This window comes from Pteropus vampyrus, unplaced genomic scaffold (assembly GCF_000151845.1).
Source record: "Pteropus vampyrus isolate Shadow unplaced genomic scaffold, Pvam_2.0 Scaffold32, whole genome shotgun sequence".
Classification (NCBI taxonomy): Eukaryota; Metazoa; Chordata; class Mammalia; order Chiroptera; family Pteropodidae; genus Pteropus; species Pteropus vampyrus.
Genome location: NW_011888813.1, coordinates 1,430,588 through 1,443,289, shown reverse-complemented (window position 1 = coordinate 1,443,289; position 12,702 = coordinate 1,430,588). Strand labels below are relative to the sequence as shown.

The 12,702-nt window shown below is 43.8% G+C and overlaps 1 protein-coding gene across 1 annotated transcript in view; it reads right to left on the bottom strand.

The window, feature by feature from the left end:
• Nucleotides 1-12,702, bottom strand: part of NRXN3 (neurexin 3) — a 1,427,156-nt gene that overhangs the window by 1,392,702 nt on the left and 21,752 nt on the right. The window contains exon 2 of the mRNA XM_023528800.1: nucleotides 80-97. Coding sequence (XP_023384568.1) covers nucleotides 80-97 — 18 coding nt within the window. The remainder of the gene's footprint in view (nucleotides 1-79; nucleotides 98-12,702) is intronic.

Sequence of the window (12,702 nt, the reverse complement as noted above, 5' to 3'; positions counted from 1 at the left end):
GGTCTCACTCAGAGTCAAACCATGCACAATCTGACAGAGGGTAAATGTGCACAGCAGCTGTGCAAACACAAAGACTCACCTGGACCTTGACTGACATCTGTGGCAGCATTTTCAGAGAGAGGGAAAGGGAGAGGAGAGAGAGGGAGAGAAAAAGGAAGAAGAGTGTTAGCAGCACACACACACACACAATGCAATGTGCCCTTGCATGACTATCAAGTTCATGCAAGACCCCAAAGGTGCTCAGCTTCTGAGCACTTAGCTCTCTACCTTCACCCAAAAACCACCCATGCAAGCCGAGGGGCCAGGCTCCCTTTTCACTGTGCATGTAGCAAGAGGGATGAGCTTCACATCTGTCCGGAAAGACATCATCCTGGAATCAGATAGGACTCCAAAGATCCAAGCAAACTGGAATCCTGAAAGAATATTGGTTAAAATATTCTGGTTGATTTGTGCATACCAACACGCAAGCAAATCTTTCTCCCCTTCAGATTCAGAACACTGAACATGAAGTCAAGCAAAGTTTCCCAGCAGAGAGAAAAAAAAATAATAATCCATTGCCTTGAGGAACAAAGAAAAAGAAGCATAAGAATTAAGAGCAAGTTGCATCGTTGTTTATTGCATAGGACTGAATGACACAAGATCTCAAAACACTTATAATTCCCTCCCTCCCCAGTATTCCCAGTGACCATTCTTCATCACAGACAGCAGTGTGTGTGTGCATGAGATTATGTGTGAATAGATCATCTGCCAGACAAATTGAAATTCTGACTCCCCCTCTAATTTTTCTCCTTGCTTTTCACCGCATCATTAATGACAGGAGTTGCCATTTAAAATCACCTTTGACATCTACAAATAAACATCCAGCCCTCGGAAGGTTGACATTTGAATTAAGCCAATGAACTTTCAAAAATGAAGACCAGTTTACTCCCATCATCTCTATGAACACAATCTCTTTCTCCTTCCCTCAAATGTAAAACAGAATCATTGTGGAGAAGCCAAACCAAGAGCAGCCCAGAGCATTGACCTGAGAGGATATACTACAGCCGAGGAGAAGGAATAGGGGGCTGCTTTAGGAAACCACTGGCTATCCAGTAATCCTGGGTGACTCACTTAGAATCACTGAATGGTGAGTCTGGGATAACCATAGACATTATCTAGTTTAACTCTCTTTTGTTAAGATGGAGGATGGAAGAGATTTGGGGACAGAGCTTAGAGAAGATCCTTGATCTCTTGAATCCCACCAAGTTCAACATTCATTCAACTGAAACTCAGGTCCCTCAAGGGCACATGGAACCTGAATTCTGTTCGCAAGTTAAAGTGAGCACCCTGAAGCCAGAGGGGAGCTGGATAAGTGTCTCCCAGCTACCCCATGAGTGAGTCATAAGTTATCCTCTGTGCCTCTAATTTGCTGTTATCAGATCTCTAAAGTTTCAAGTGAGTTCCTTAGGGCTCTTGTTCCAGAAAAATCCAGGCCCTTACCCAACTGAGCTGTGCCTCAGCATCTGGAAGGGGCGTCCCCATAGCAACGGCTGAGCATTTCTCCAGCCCACGCCCTGTATTTCCTAGAAGCTGTATCCGCCCAAAGAGACTTCTAGAGAGCTCTGAATCATTCTTCAGCCACACCTCCTTTCAGGTTTTCTGGTGAGTTGTTAGATTTAAGGGTGGAGTGGCCGCAGGGAGGAAGAAAAGAGGCAAAATAGAAGAGGTGGGAAGAAAAAACATTCTGCATAAATAACTAAGCAGGGCCATTAACTATGCTTGATGGATTGCCTAGAAGAGCCTCATTAAAATACCTCTTCATTAAACAAGATATCAAACTATTTCCATGTGGTTCGATTCCGCAGTGGGAGTGTCACCACCACTGTACATAGAAACACTCAATTTTGGGGGGGCACTAAGAACCAAGGGAGTCAGGATACCTTGGAACCCCAAAGTTCTTTTAATACTAAGTTGTCCATTTGGGCATTGTGGTTACAATCCTAAATTTTGGAGATAGTTCTGGGTTCAAATCCCGGCCTGCCAGATGGCCTTGGGTCGATCACTAAACTCTAAGAGTGCTTTTCCTCAGCTATAAAATGGAAAGATAAGAGAGCCTCCCTCATGACAGTGTTCTGAGAATTAAATGAGATTAAATACTTGTAAAGCACTTAACTCAGTACAAGGCAAACACTGCATAAATGTTAGCTGCTTTGATTGCTATCATTTTGAATTACCAGACAGAATTACCAAAAAAATGTTGACCAGATGGCTCCCTGGAAACATCAAGAGACCACGGGAATTAAGCTCTATTTTTTTTTTTTTCGGTGGGTTGGGTTCAACTCTTCTACTTGAGTGCAGATGTCTGCTGTAGCCCTCCCTTCATGGGGCCACCCCTCCTCCTTCCCTATTCTTCAGTGGGAAGTGGGGTAACAGGGAGTAACAGGTTCTAAGTAAGCAGAAGCTGGAGCCAAAACAAATTCCATTCTTATTTTTTGTGTTTTCCCTTCTTGAGCTTTACTCTGGCCCAGTTCTAGTCCTCTGCATAAAAAAAAAAAAGAAAAGAAAAGAAAAAAAAAAAATACAGCATCCATTCTTGCCAAAGAAGGCCAAAAAGGCCACCAAGAAAAACTCCCTTCAGCAGAAGGTCCAGGTCCTAGCACGGTTCCTGGCTGTGACACTGATTTGAAGGCAATTCTGAGTATTATGTCCAATTTGAAGAACAGAGAAACACAGCATCATCTGGGCCCTGTCCAAAGAAACAGTGAGTTACCTGAATCTCTGCATTCAATTCTGACCAACAGAATAAAACGGCAAAGGCAGGAATGACATAGGGCAGGGGGATGGACACATGAGGATCACAATCTCAACAGTATCCATCTGCTATACTGTCTGTCCAGCATCCCTTTCCCCTTCTTTTTGTAGTGAGCCCAGTCATCTTCTGAGGAACCTCCTTTCTCACCCTTAATTCATGTGGTTTGGTAGAGATGACCCTTATCCCCACCTTAGCTCCAAGAGTCGGCACATAACTCAGGCCAGGTCATAGGAATCCATTGGCTAGATTGCCAGGATCCAGGCTCTGGTTCTACAGGATGTATGACTTTGTGGCAGTTACCTACACTTTCCCTTATCCATAAAAATAGATGTGATAATAGTTCCTACCTCCTAGGGTTGTTGTGAGGAGCTTAGAACAGTATCTAGTACCCAGAAAGTCCTCAGTGTTAACTGGTAATTTGATTATCTTCATATATGAGAGAACGTGGGTATTTAAAACAAACACACACACACACTCCTTTCCTGCGGTCACACTACAAAGAAGTCTATCTTAAGATGTTGCTCTGGGAAAGGGAAAGACTTTCCCTTAACTCCATGTCCTGCTGCCTCCCACTTCCAAGGTGATCATATTCAGGGTGCCCTCTCTCTGTGGTTGCTATTGTTATACAGCCTGAGGTCTGCGTATTGGGGATCAGCACTGGGCCCCAGAATTGGCAAGAGCAAATATATGTATGTAAATATGTGTGTATATCAATTTTTTAAATAGATAAATAGTGGGGGCAAATTGCAGAAGAAAAGGCTGTTGATAACCAGATGTGATCGATCCCGGGGAGATGGCATCCTCAGCTATGCCAGTGATCGATCCCGGGGAGATGGCATCCTCAGCCATGCCAGCACTTCCCAGCTCCCTCCTGCTGTTTTATTTTCTCACACTGCTGGGTCTGTAGTTTTCCAGAGCTCCACTGCATTTAAATCTATATTCTATTTTCTCTCCTAGAAAATAGGTCAGACCCAAGGCAGAGTTCACCAGGTGGGGTCCCGGGAGGTTTGGCTGGGCCTTGCCTGCAGGAAGCTGGTTGTACAGCCCAGCCCAGCCCACACACCCCCCAAAGCTCCTTTAGGGACATGGTGGGTGTGGAAGTGGCCAGTGGGGGAATCTTAGACTCCTGCCTCTTGTCATGATCTAGTACAAACGAAGGATAAAGCGGGAAGGATCCCCCGCTAAACTATACTTTGCAAATGCAACAGCAGCGGATGAGGGGCCTTTCTTTCCCTCCTGCAGTTGGAAAAACTAAATCTCCTCAAGTTCCTTTGAACTTTAACCATGCCGATCCCACTGCGCACTTGTGGCTGAAGTTGTTGAATGCGCAATAAGTGTCCATGGGGTACTGAGTGGAGGCGGGAATGCCCTAATTTACTTCCTCCCTGGTTGTGAAGCCAACAAGAGTGGGTGAAGGGTGGCGGCAGCTTTCAAATCCTTCCTCTCCTGGTTTTCTCCCCTATTCCTGGTTTGCACATGGCATTCCTAACAGAGGTGGCTGCAGACTGGGCCAGAATTTGTTTTCATCAGGATTGGCCCCCACGCCTCACGAATATTTGATCAGCTACCATCCATCGATGTCAGTGTAAAAGCCAGAGCAAGGAGGACGGGAGAGGGAAGTTGCTAGGTTATGTGAACGAGTCCCCAGTCCTCCAGCCACAACAGTAGAGCAACTAACTCTAATTGATCAGGTCCTGCGTCGATTCTGTGCATTTGCTGCTTCCCTGCCTGAACAGTCTTTGTCAGGCATGTGTGAGATTCTTCTTCACTTTCTTCTGGTATCAGCTTAGGTATTACTTCTCCAGAAAGGCCTTCTTTACTCACCTTCTCTAAAACAAGGACCCTCCCCTGCCACTTACCCTGCTTTTCTTTTCATCATTGCACTAATCACTATTTGACATTATATGATGGGTCTATGTTTTTATTGTTTCTATCCGCCATTAAAACACGAACTTCATGAGAGCAAGAGTATTGTCTGTTTCATTCTTGGCTTATATGCCCAGTAGTTAAGCAAGGCCTGGCCTATAACAGGTGCTCAGTAATATGTATTGAATGATAATTAGATCATCTCAATTGATACAACTCACTGATATAGATCTATTTGTATCTCCATTTACACGAGAAAATTGAGGCTCACAGAAGTTAAGGCATGTGCCTGTGCACAGAGGGACAAAGCTGAGATTTGACTGAGTCTGTCTTCATCCCTTTACTATGTCTAGAAACTCTTTTTTCTTCTGGGTTGGCCTCATTATCAGGTGAGCTCTCTTCATATGGTAACAAAAATAAAATCCAGTAGCTCTAGAGAAGAGAGAGTAGCCTATTTCCTGGTAATTCTAGTAAAATTTCCTGGGAAGTCTCTCATTGGTTTGGCTTAGGTCAAATATCTATTTCTGAGCCAATTACTATGTCCAGCATCACATGTCAAAGAGTGAATATAGGGGCGGCGGGGCAAGGGGGATAAAATGAGATAATGTCTACATGTCCTTGGCACAAAGCCATACTAATCACAATAAAACTCCAATTTATTCAGCATTCTCTATGTGCTAGGCACTGTGCCAAGTGCTTTACATACATCTTCTTATGTAATTCTCACCACAACCCTAACAGGTAGGAACACTATTCATCCCATTTGACGGATAAGAAAACTAAGATCCAGAGAGGAGGCTCTGTCATTATCAAACCCCTCATAGAGCAGCACATCAGAGAAGGGTCAAGCTACACTTTGGAATAAAAGAAATAGTCTCAAACCAGGACAAGTTACAAATTAGGGATAAGAATATCGGGCATCTCCCAGAAGTGAGAAAAAGACACAGACCAAGGTAGAGGGGTGGGGTCAAAGCAGTACAACCATAGCCCTGGATAACTGGAGCCTGAGACCTGGGCTGTCCGTTTTAGACGAACCTGTTCTTGGCCCTTCTGCAGCCACATCCCACCACAGGAACAAGTTAGTCTACAGGGCCAAATGGATGTTCCCACCTAGAACAAGCAACACCTGCCATGGCCCCCTTGTAGCGTGCATACCACTACTCAGAACTCCTTGCCCAGTTGCTCTAATCTACACGGGTTTTGACCTCTTCCCAGGGTCTATTCTCCCAAAAGCAACCCAAACCCCTGATGTACGCACTCTAGTGTCAAGAAATGGCCAAGGGGAAGCTGTCTGTAGCAGCTGTGGACTTCTGCAGGCGGGGTGTCCATGCAAATGTGGGCCTTTGTGGTGCTGAAGGTGGAGAGAGGGGAGGCTGCCCAGTGGCCTCCATGCATATTCTTGCCCCAGGCCCACAAATATCAGGGCAGGCCTTCTACTGAGCATTACACTCAACTACAACATTAAAAGGAAAAAAAAGAAATAAAAAGCAAACATTGCATCTCGCCAGCCGCCTATCCTTTCTTGCCCCTGGGGAGAATGAGCACAAGATTCTTCCCTCTCCTTCAGGAACAAATACAGAAAAGATTTTTTTAGTTGAGAGCCAAAGCAAACCTCCAGCAGTGAAGGGGCTGGGTTTCCTGCGTTCTGGGGCTCTTTCCGGCTGTCAGTGTCTGAGCTCTTCAAACACAGGAAGAGTTGTCTCTCCACAAAAGGCCAGGTGGTGTTAGCTTCATCCCCGACACAGAGCCCATTTATCCGCCTTTGTAGAAGACTGAGCCCCCCAAGCCCTGGTGCTGTTTGCTTTTGTTCTTTGATGCTAATAACTCCAGATTGCGAGATGAAGTGGAGGGGTAGCTGCTGTGTCAGGTGCCAGCCAGCCTGGGAAGGCAGCAGCAGAAAGAGGAGCAGGATGAAAAGCAGGAAGGAAGAAGGATGGCGCTCCTGTGGGCCAGGTCACTGCTGTGCCTGAATACCTGAGGGGCTCTGACATACTTGCAGTGGCTCTGGCTTGAAGAACCAGTGCTTGACGGACAGTTGGAGGAAGAGGCAGTCTGTTTAAGATACGATCAGAGATCAGTGCAGACATCACCCTTTTTTTATGTTTTAGGGGTTTTGAGCACAGACATGGGGATAAGACAGCCTAGGGTTTGAATCCTGGCTTTGCACTTGTTTGTCAAATGGGTTTGCTTCATCTTCCTCTTTAGGTACATGGGAATAATGGTAGTAGAGTCAGTTCTGCTAGCAGCACTTATGCATTCCTAAAAGTCACCGCGCTACCGCGCTATGCAAAATTGCATAGTAAAAACCACAAGGCTTATAAGGAAAATGGGTTTGGGGCCTGACACCCCAAAACATCATCAGTGACACATAATAAAGACAATGAAAATAACTTCCACTGTTACAGTTCTTAATTTTTTCTATGTTCATATCTTTAAGAGTAACAATTGTGTTGTGCTTTGGTATCTCACAGTGTCCTTCAGTAGACTGATACAAGTTGCTGGTGTGATAGAAGAATGACAGACTGCAAGTTTAAAAATTCTGTTTCATACTTGCAAAATGGACATACAAAAATAATTGAGTGCTTACTGTTAAATGCTTTCCATGTATTAACTCATTTTCTCCTCACGACAGCCCTATGAAATCATGCACATTACTGTCCCATAAATAAATAAATACTAAATAAGTAAGTACTAAATACACAAAAAGATAGGAACCATTTTATACATGTTAAATGGTTAAGAAATATATAAATACTACAATAAGTATAGCACTTGAAAAAGACCGGAAGTCTGCTTGTAGAAGTGGGAAGCTTGCGAATTGTTGCAAAGTAGTGAAAAGATCATCTGAAATGATCACACCAAGTGTGGATGGGTGTGGCCCATAACACACACGGTAACTCAAACAGCTGGCACGTGCTCGAGGTGTGTTTTTGTGTATTCCTACACCGCTTGATTCAGCTGGCTGCAGTGTTCTGTCTTCACCTAGTGTTTATGCATGAAATCATGCATAATCAAAGCCAATTATTATGCTCAAATAGTTCCCTAATATATCAATTGCATTGGAACAGATTTGCATTTTCAAAACACGCGTTATAGCAGAACTGACTGTACCTAATTTATATGAATGTTAGGATCAAATGAGATGATCCATACAAAGTGCTTAGCACAACGCCAGGCACGGAATAAACATTCAAAAAAATCTTCCTGAAACTGTTATTAAGGTCTCTGCTGGCTTGTTGACAAATCCCTTACAAACTGAAAGTGCCAAACTGAGCTCCTATGGAGCTACTTAAGCCTTACAAACAGAAGCATCTCTGGGTAAATAATATTTCCCAGCCTTAGGTCATGAGGTCGACACCTACAATAGGTTCCCACCCAACAGGATGAGGGCTTCAGAAAAGTCCTCATAGCAGACTGGACACTGCCAGAGCACAGGGCCCAAATGCTATCTTACTAAGTAAAGAAATGGATGCTGACCTCCCCAAATGATAGTGACCCACCAGAGAGAAAGGCACACACCTGCGGCTCAGAGAACACCAGGAAATCAAGAGAGAAACTGACCTAAATGAGAGGATGTCCCAGCATCTAGTAGACAGAGAGGAGTGCATCACAGGAGGGGCAAGAAATCAGTCAATCCTCATGTTAGAAAAACAGCCTGGATGCAGACATCTTCATTTTCCCTACCTCCTACAGATATCACAGGGTTCTGGAGTCAGGAAGACTTGGGTAAAAATCCTGGCTTTTCCGCACACTGCGTATTTGATCTTGGGCATGTTAACTAACCTCTGTGAGTTCATCTGTAAAATGGGGACAATCATGTAGGACCAATGTAAGCATTATAAGAAGCTAATGTGTGCAAAAGCACGGGGAAGGAGCCTGCACAAAGGAAGTGCTAATCGAAGCTAGCAAAATCAAAATTATTGCATTACTTGGCCTGAGTGTTTTCCTTGAAAAGAGGATCTTCCCTCTTTCCAAGAATTCCTTGCTTTCTAGAAATCTGGAAAGACTAACTCCTTAGGGCTTATGCCCATTGGAAGTATGGTCTGACAAAAGCAAGTGAGTCTCCGGGGGCTTCAGAGGTGGTGAGTTCTGCAAATTTTACAATTCAATACAAGAAGAGCCTTGGAAGAAGAGGCCCACTGCAGCTCTTCTGTAGGGGGAGCTGTAATGGAGAGCAGGAAAGAGCCCTGGGTTTGGAATGAGAGGCCATGGTTCTTTGTTTTGTTTTCCTAAATCTTTTTCATTGTAAAATATACACATAACCAAATGTACCATTTAGCCATTTTTAAGTGTACCGTTCAGTGGTATAAAATACGTTCATATTATGGTGCAAGCATCACCACTGATCATCTCCAGAACTCTTCACCTCATTTAAACCTCACTGCAACCTGAAAAATTGAAATTCTATACCCCTCAAACAATAAACTTCCATGTCTCCTACCCCCAACCTCCGGCAGCCACATTCTACTTTCTGTATTTATGAATGTGACTACTCTAGGTACCTCACAAGAGTGGAATCTTACAGGATTTGTCCTTTTGTGACTGGCTTATTTCACTTAGCACAACATCTGCAAGATTCATCTATGTTATGTTTGTGTCAGAGTTTGTGTCAGAGTTTGTGTCAGAGTTTCCTTCTTTTTAAAGGCTGACTATGATGTGTATAAGCCACGTTTTGCTTACAGAAGCCCTGATTCTGAGCCCGAACTTGTCAGCCTAGTACTAGCTGTGTGACCTTGGATAACTCACTCAGCCTCTCTGAGCCTCAGTTTTTACATCCATAACTTGTGAGAACAGTGACACTAATTTGACCAGGTTGCAGTGAGGTTTAAATGAGACCATTAACATGGAAGCCCTTTGTAAACAAACAATAAAGTGCTACAAGATTCATCTATTTACTCCAGAAATATTAATCAAGGGGCAATTTCTTATTAGTTACTATGCTAGATCCTGGTGTCAAAAAGAAGATTGAGTAGGGTCTCTATTCACAATGATATTATAAAAGAAATACAAAAAAGTGACCTAGAAGACAAGGGCAGAAATCACTGCCCATTCTAATCTCTGCTATTTACCGAAGGCCTCTACGTGTCAGGCACCTGGGGCAGCATTGTATTCATATGACCTCATTTAGTTCTGATGTAGATACCGACATAGATCCCCTGGCTATCCTCACTTAATAAACGAGGAAACCGAGGCTCAGGGAAGTTAATGTCCCCAAGTCCACTCAACTCATAAGTGGTCGCCAGGATTTAAACTCAGCTTCTCTGAATCCAAAGCCCTTTCCCTCCCCCACAGTGCCATCTATCTATTTTCTATTAGTTCTTCCCTCACTAGCTTAACCACCCAAATCTATCAATCGCCCTATGAAACATGGGGCAACTTTTCAAGAAACTGGTGTGGAAAACTGATGGAAAGCGCTGATAGTAATTAAGTATGTTAGAGTGTCCCCAACACCTGCTTCTGGGCAGGATCCCAGAACACATATTTCAGAGAAAGGATTGTAATTTGGAGCAACATATCCAAAACTGAATTCCATAAAAATACAACGTCCAGCAAGATGTGGCTAGGAGTTCCTTGCCCCTTCCCCAAAATTCTGTAGTCAAATAAATTTAGAAAACAGTAAGGAAAAGAAAGGTAATCAAGTATCTCTATAGTAAGATTTCTGAAAGCCTTACCTATACTAAGATACATTGCAAGGTCCAAGAAGGGTTTTGCGTGCAATTTTCCCAATGTTTCTGAAGCAATTGACACTTTTCTCTCCGTAAAACAAAAAGCTCACAGATCACAGTTTGAGAAAGGCTCACTTTAAGATTCTCAGAACAGCTGGGAAGTCTTCTTTTTATCACAAGTCTTTATCTTTACCCTTTTTGTTCCCATAGTAATCCTCTGTGTCTGGTTCGATTCGAAATAGCTAACATTTATTGACCACTTACTATATTTCAGACACTGACTTAGGCACTGGAGGCTCAAAATAACTGCGGGTGATGCAGTTAGTAAATCTAATAAACCAAGATTGTACGTAAACATGATCGGGCAGCTGTATGTGGTCATCTATTTTCACACTTAGCACGAATGGGGGACCTGGGGTTGACAGAGAATACCTCAAACTCTTTGCTGGAGAAACCTTGAAGTGGCCCCCAGAGGATGGACAACAACAATTAAGTGGAGAAAATTTTATAAGAACATTTCACCAAAAACCAGACAGTGATCAGATTGACACCCCTGAGGGTTGATCTCCATGGAAGGCACATAGTGCACCAGAAAGACCGTCGGCTTTGAGATTAAACACCAAATTTGCTATTTATTATGTGACCTTGGTTAAGACACTTAAACTACATCTGTAAAATGGGAGTCATATCAATTTCAGAGTTGTTAAGAAGATCAAAAGAGGCAAATGCACATAAAATGCCTAACGATCTGCCTGGCATCATGCTCAGCACACATGAGTTTTGGTTTTTTTTGATTGGTGACATCCTGGAGTAATGTGTTAAGAAAGAGTCTGAGGCTGCATATGGGCTTGGAAAGAAAAGGGGGTCCTGATTAGTTAGCAGTGCCTGCCATGGGCTTGAGAAGGAGGGGATTGCAGACTGGCTCACGCTAGCTGGGGACTTTTAACTGGATGCTTCCGCAAGCATCCTTGCCCTGAGAAAAGAAGTCTTCTAGAGACCCGGGGAACCTCAGGATAAAGCGAGCAGCTCTAACAGAAGGCTCTCTCACTATTAAGCCCCTGTCAGCTTTTCTGCTTTCCCTTACACCCCTCCCTTTCATTTTCAAAAAATGAGCAAAGGTGAGTCTTCCCTTCGTAAAGCAAGGGTGTGTGGTGATGTGAAATTAATACGGTATCTGCTTCGAACCTAAAAGAATGCTTTTTGAGTCTGAGAACCAAGCATGTCATCTACTCATTCGTGCCAGTCCCATTCTGAAGGGTTCAATGTGATTCTGCAGGTGCTTCCAGAGGGGACTCAGGGACCCAGGCAAGGTGGCATTCGGCTACCAGAAACAACAGAGATTAAGCAAGCAGAGGGGGAGCCCCTAGAAGGAACTTCACATTTTTATGTTTTGAAAAGATGCTTTTTGAGTTATAATTATTATTAGTCATCATTTTTGTCTTGTAACATTTGTGGTATTACAGTTAAAAAATAGTAAAGACATAAAAATGGGGATGGGGAGTGTTTATGGGATTGTTTCAAAGAGAACAGAGAGAGCGGAGGAGACGGGGAATTTTAGCAGTGGAAGAGCTTGAGGATGTCAAGCAGACCCATCCCTTTCGTTTTACAGGTTCATTCCACTGACACATATTCATTACACAGATCAATGTCAACGGACTGTGCTAGGCACCAGGATGATGACAAATGAACGAGACAGACATGGGCCCCTCACCTTGGAGCTCCAAGTCTAGCTGGGGAGATGGGCCATGAACAATCACACAGACAGTTATTTAATTATAATCACGACCAGTGCCATAAAGTTGTGCAGGTGAGAGATGAGAGAGACAGAGCCAAGACAGGAGAATTGACAAGTCCACCCAGCTGGACGATTTTGAAGCTGAAACCAGAATTCTGGTCACCTGTGTCCCAGTTCACTGCTCTTCCTACTGGGCCACAGTCGGGGCACCAAAGCCCTGGCAGAGGTCTGGGAGAAAAATCCAGCACTAAGAGTACAATGGTGGTCACCAGGGGAGAAAAGCAAGTGGCCACATCTCTGCAGCTTCCATAGAGGAGCAAGAGTGTGAACCGGGAGATTTTACCATCTTCCTGGACACTTGTTCATGCATCATAGTGATGGGAAATGGTTTCAGCTGCCCTAGGGTGAGAGCCTAAACACTAGAGCCTTCAACAATCAGGACGACAAGGGGGAAAGAGGAGAGCCTCCCCCAGAACCAATTATAGAGGACAAGGAATGGTATAGACCCACCACACAGACTGAGCTTTAATCTATCCTCTGTACTTTGCTTGAGAATTAATCACACAAATCCCTTGATAAATCTGAAGCTGTTATTAGACAACACTAACATTCCCCTTAGCGTAATCCAGACAAATACATCGAGA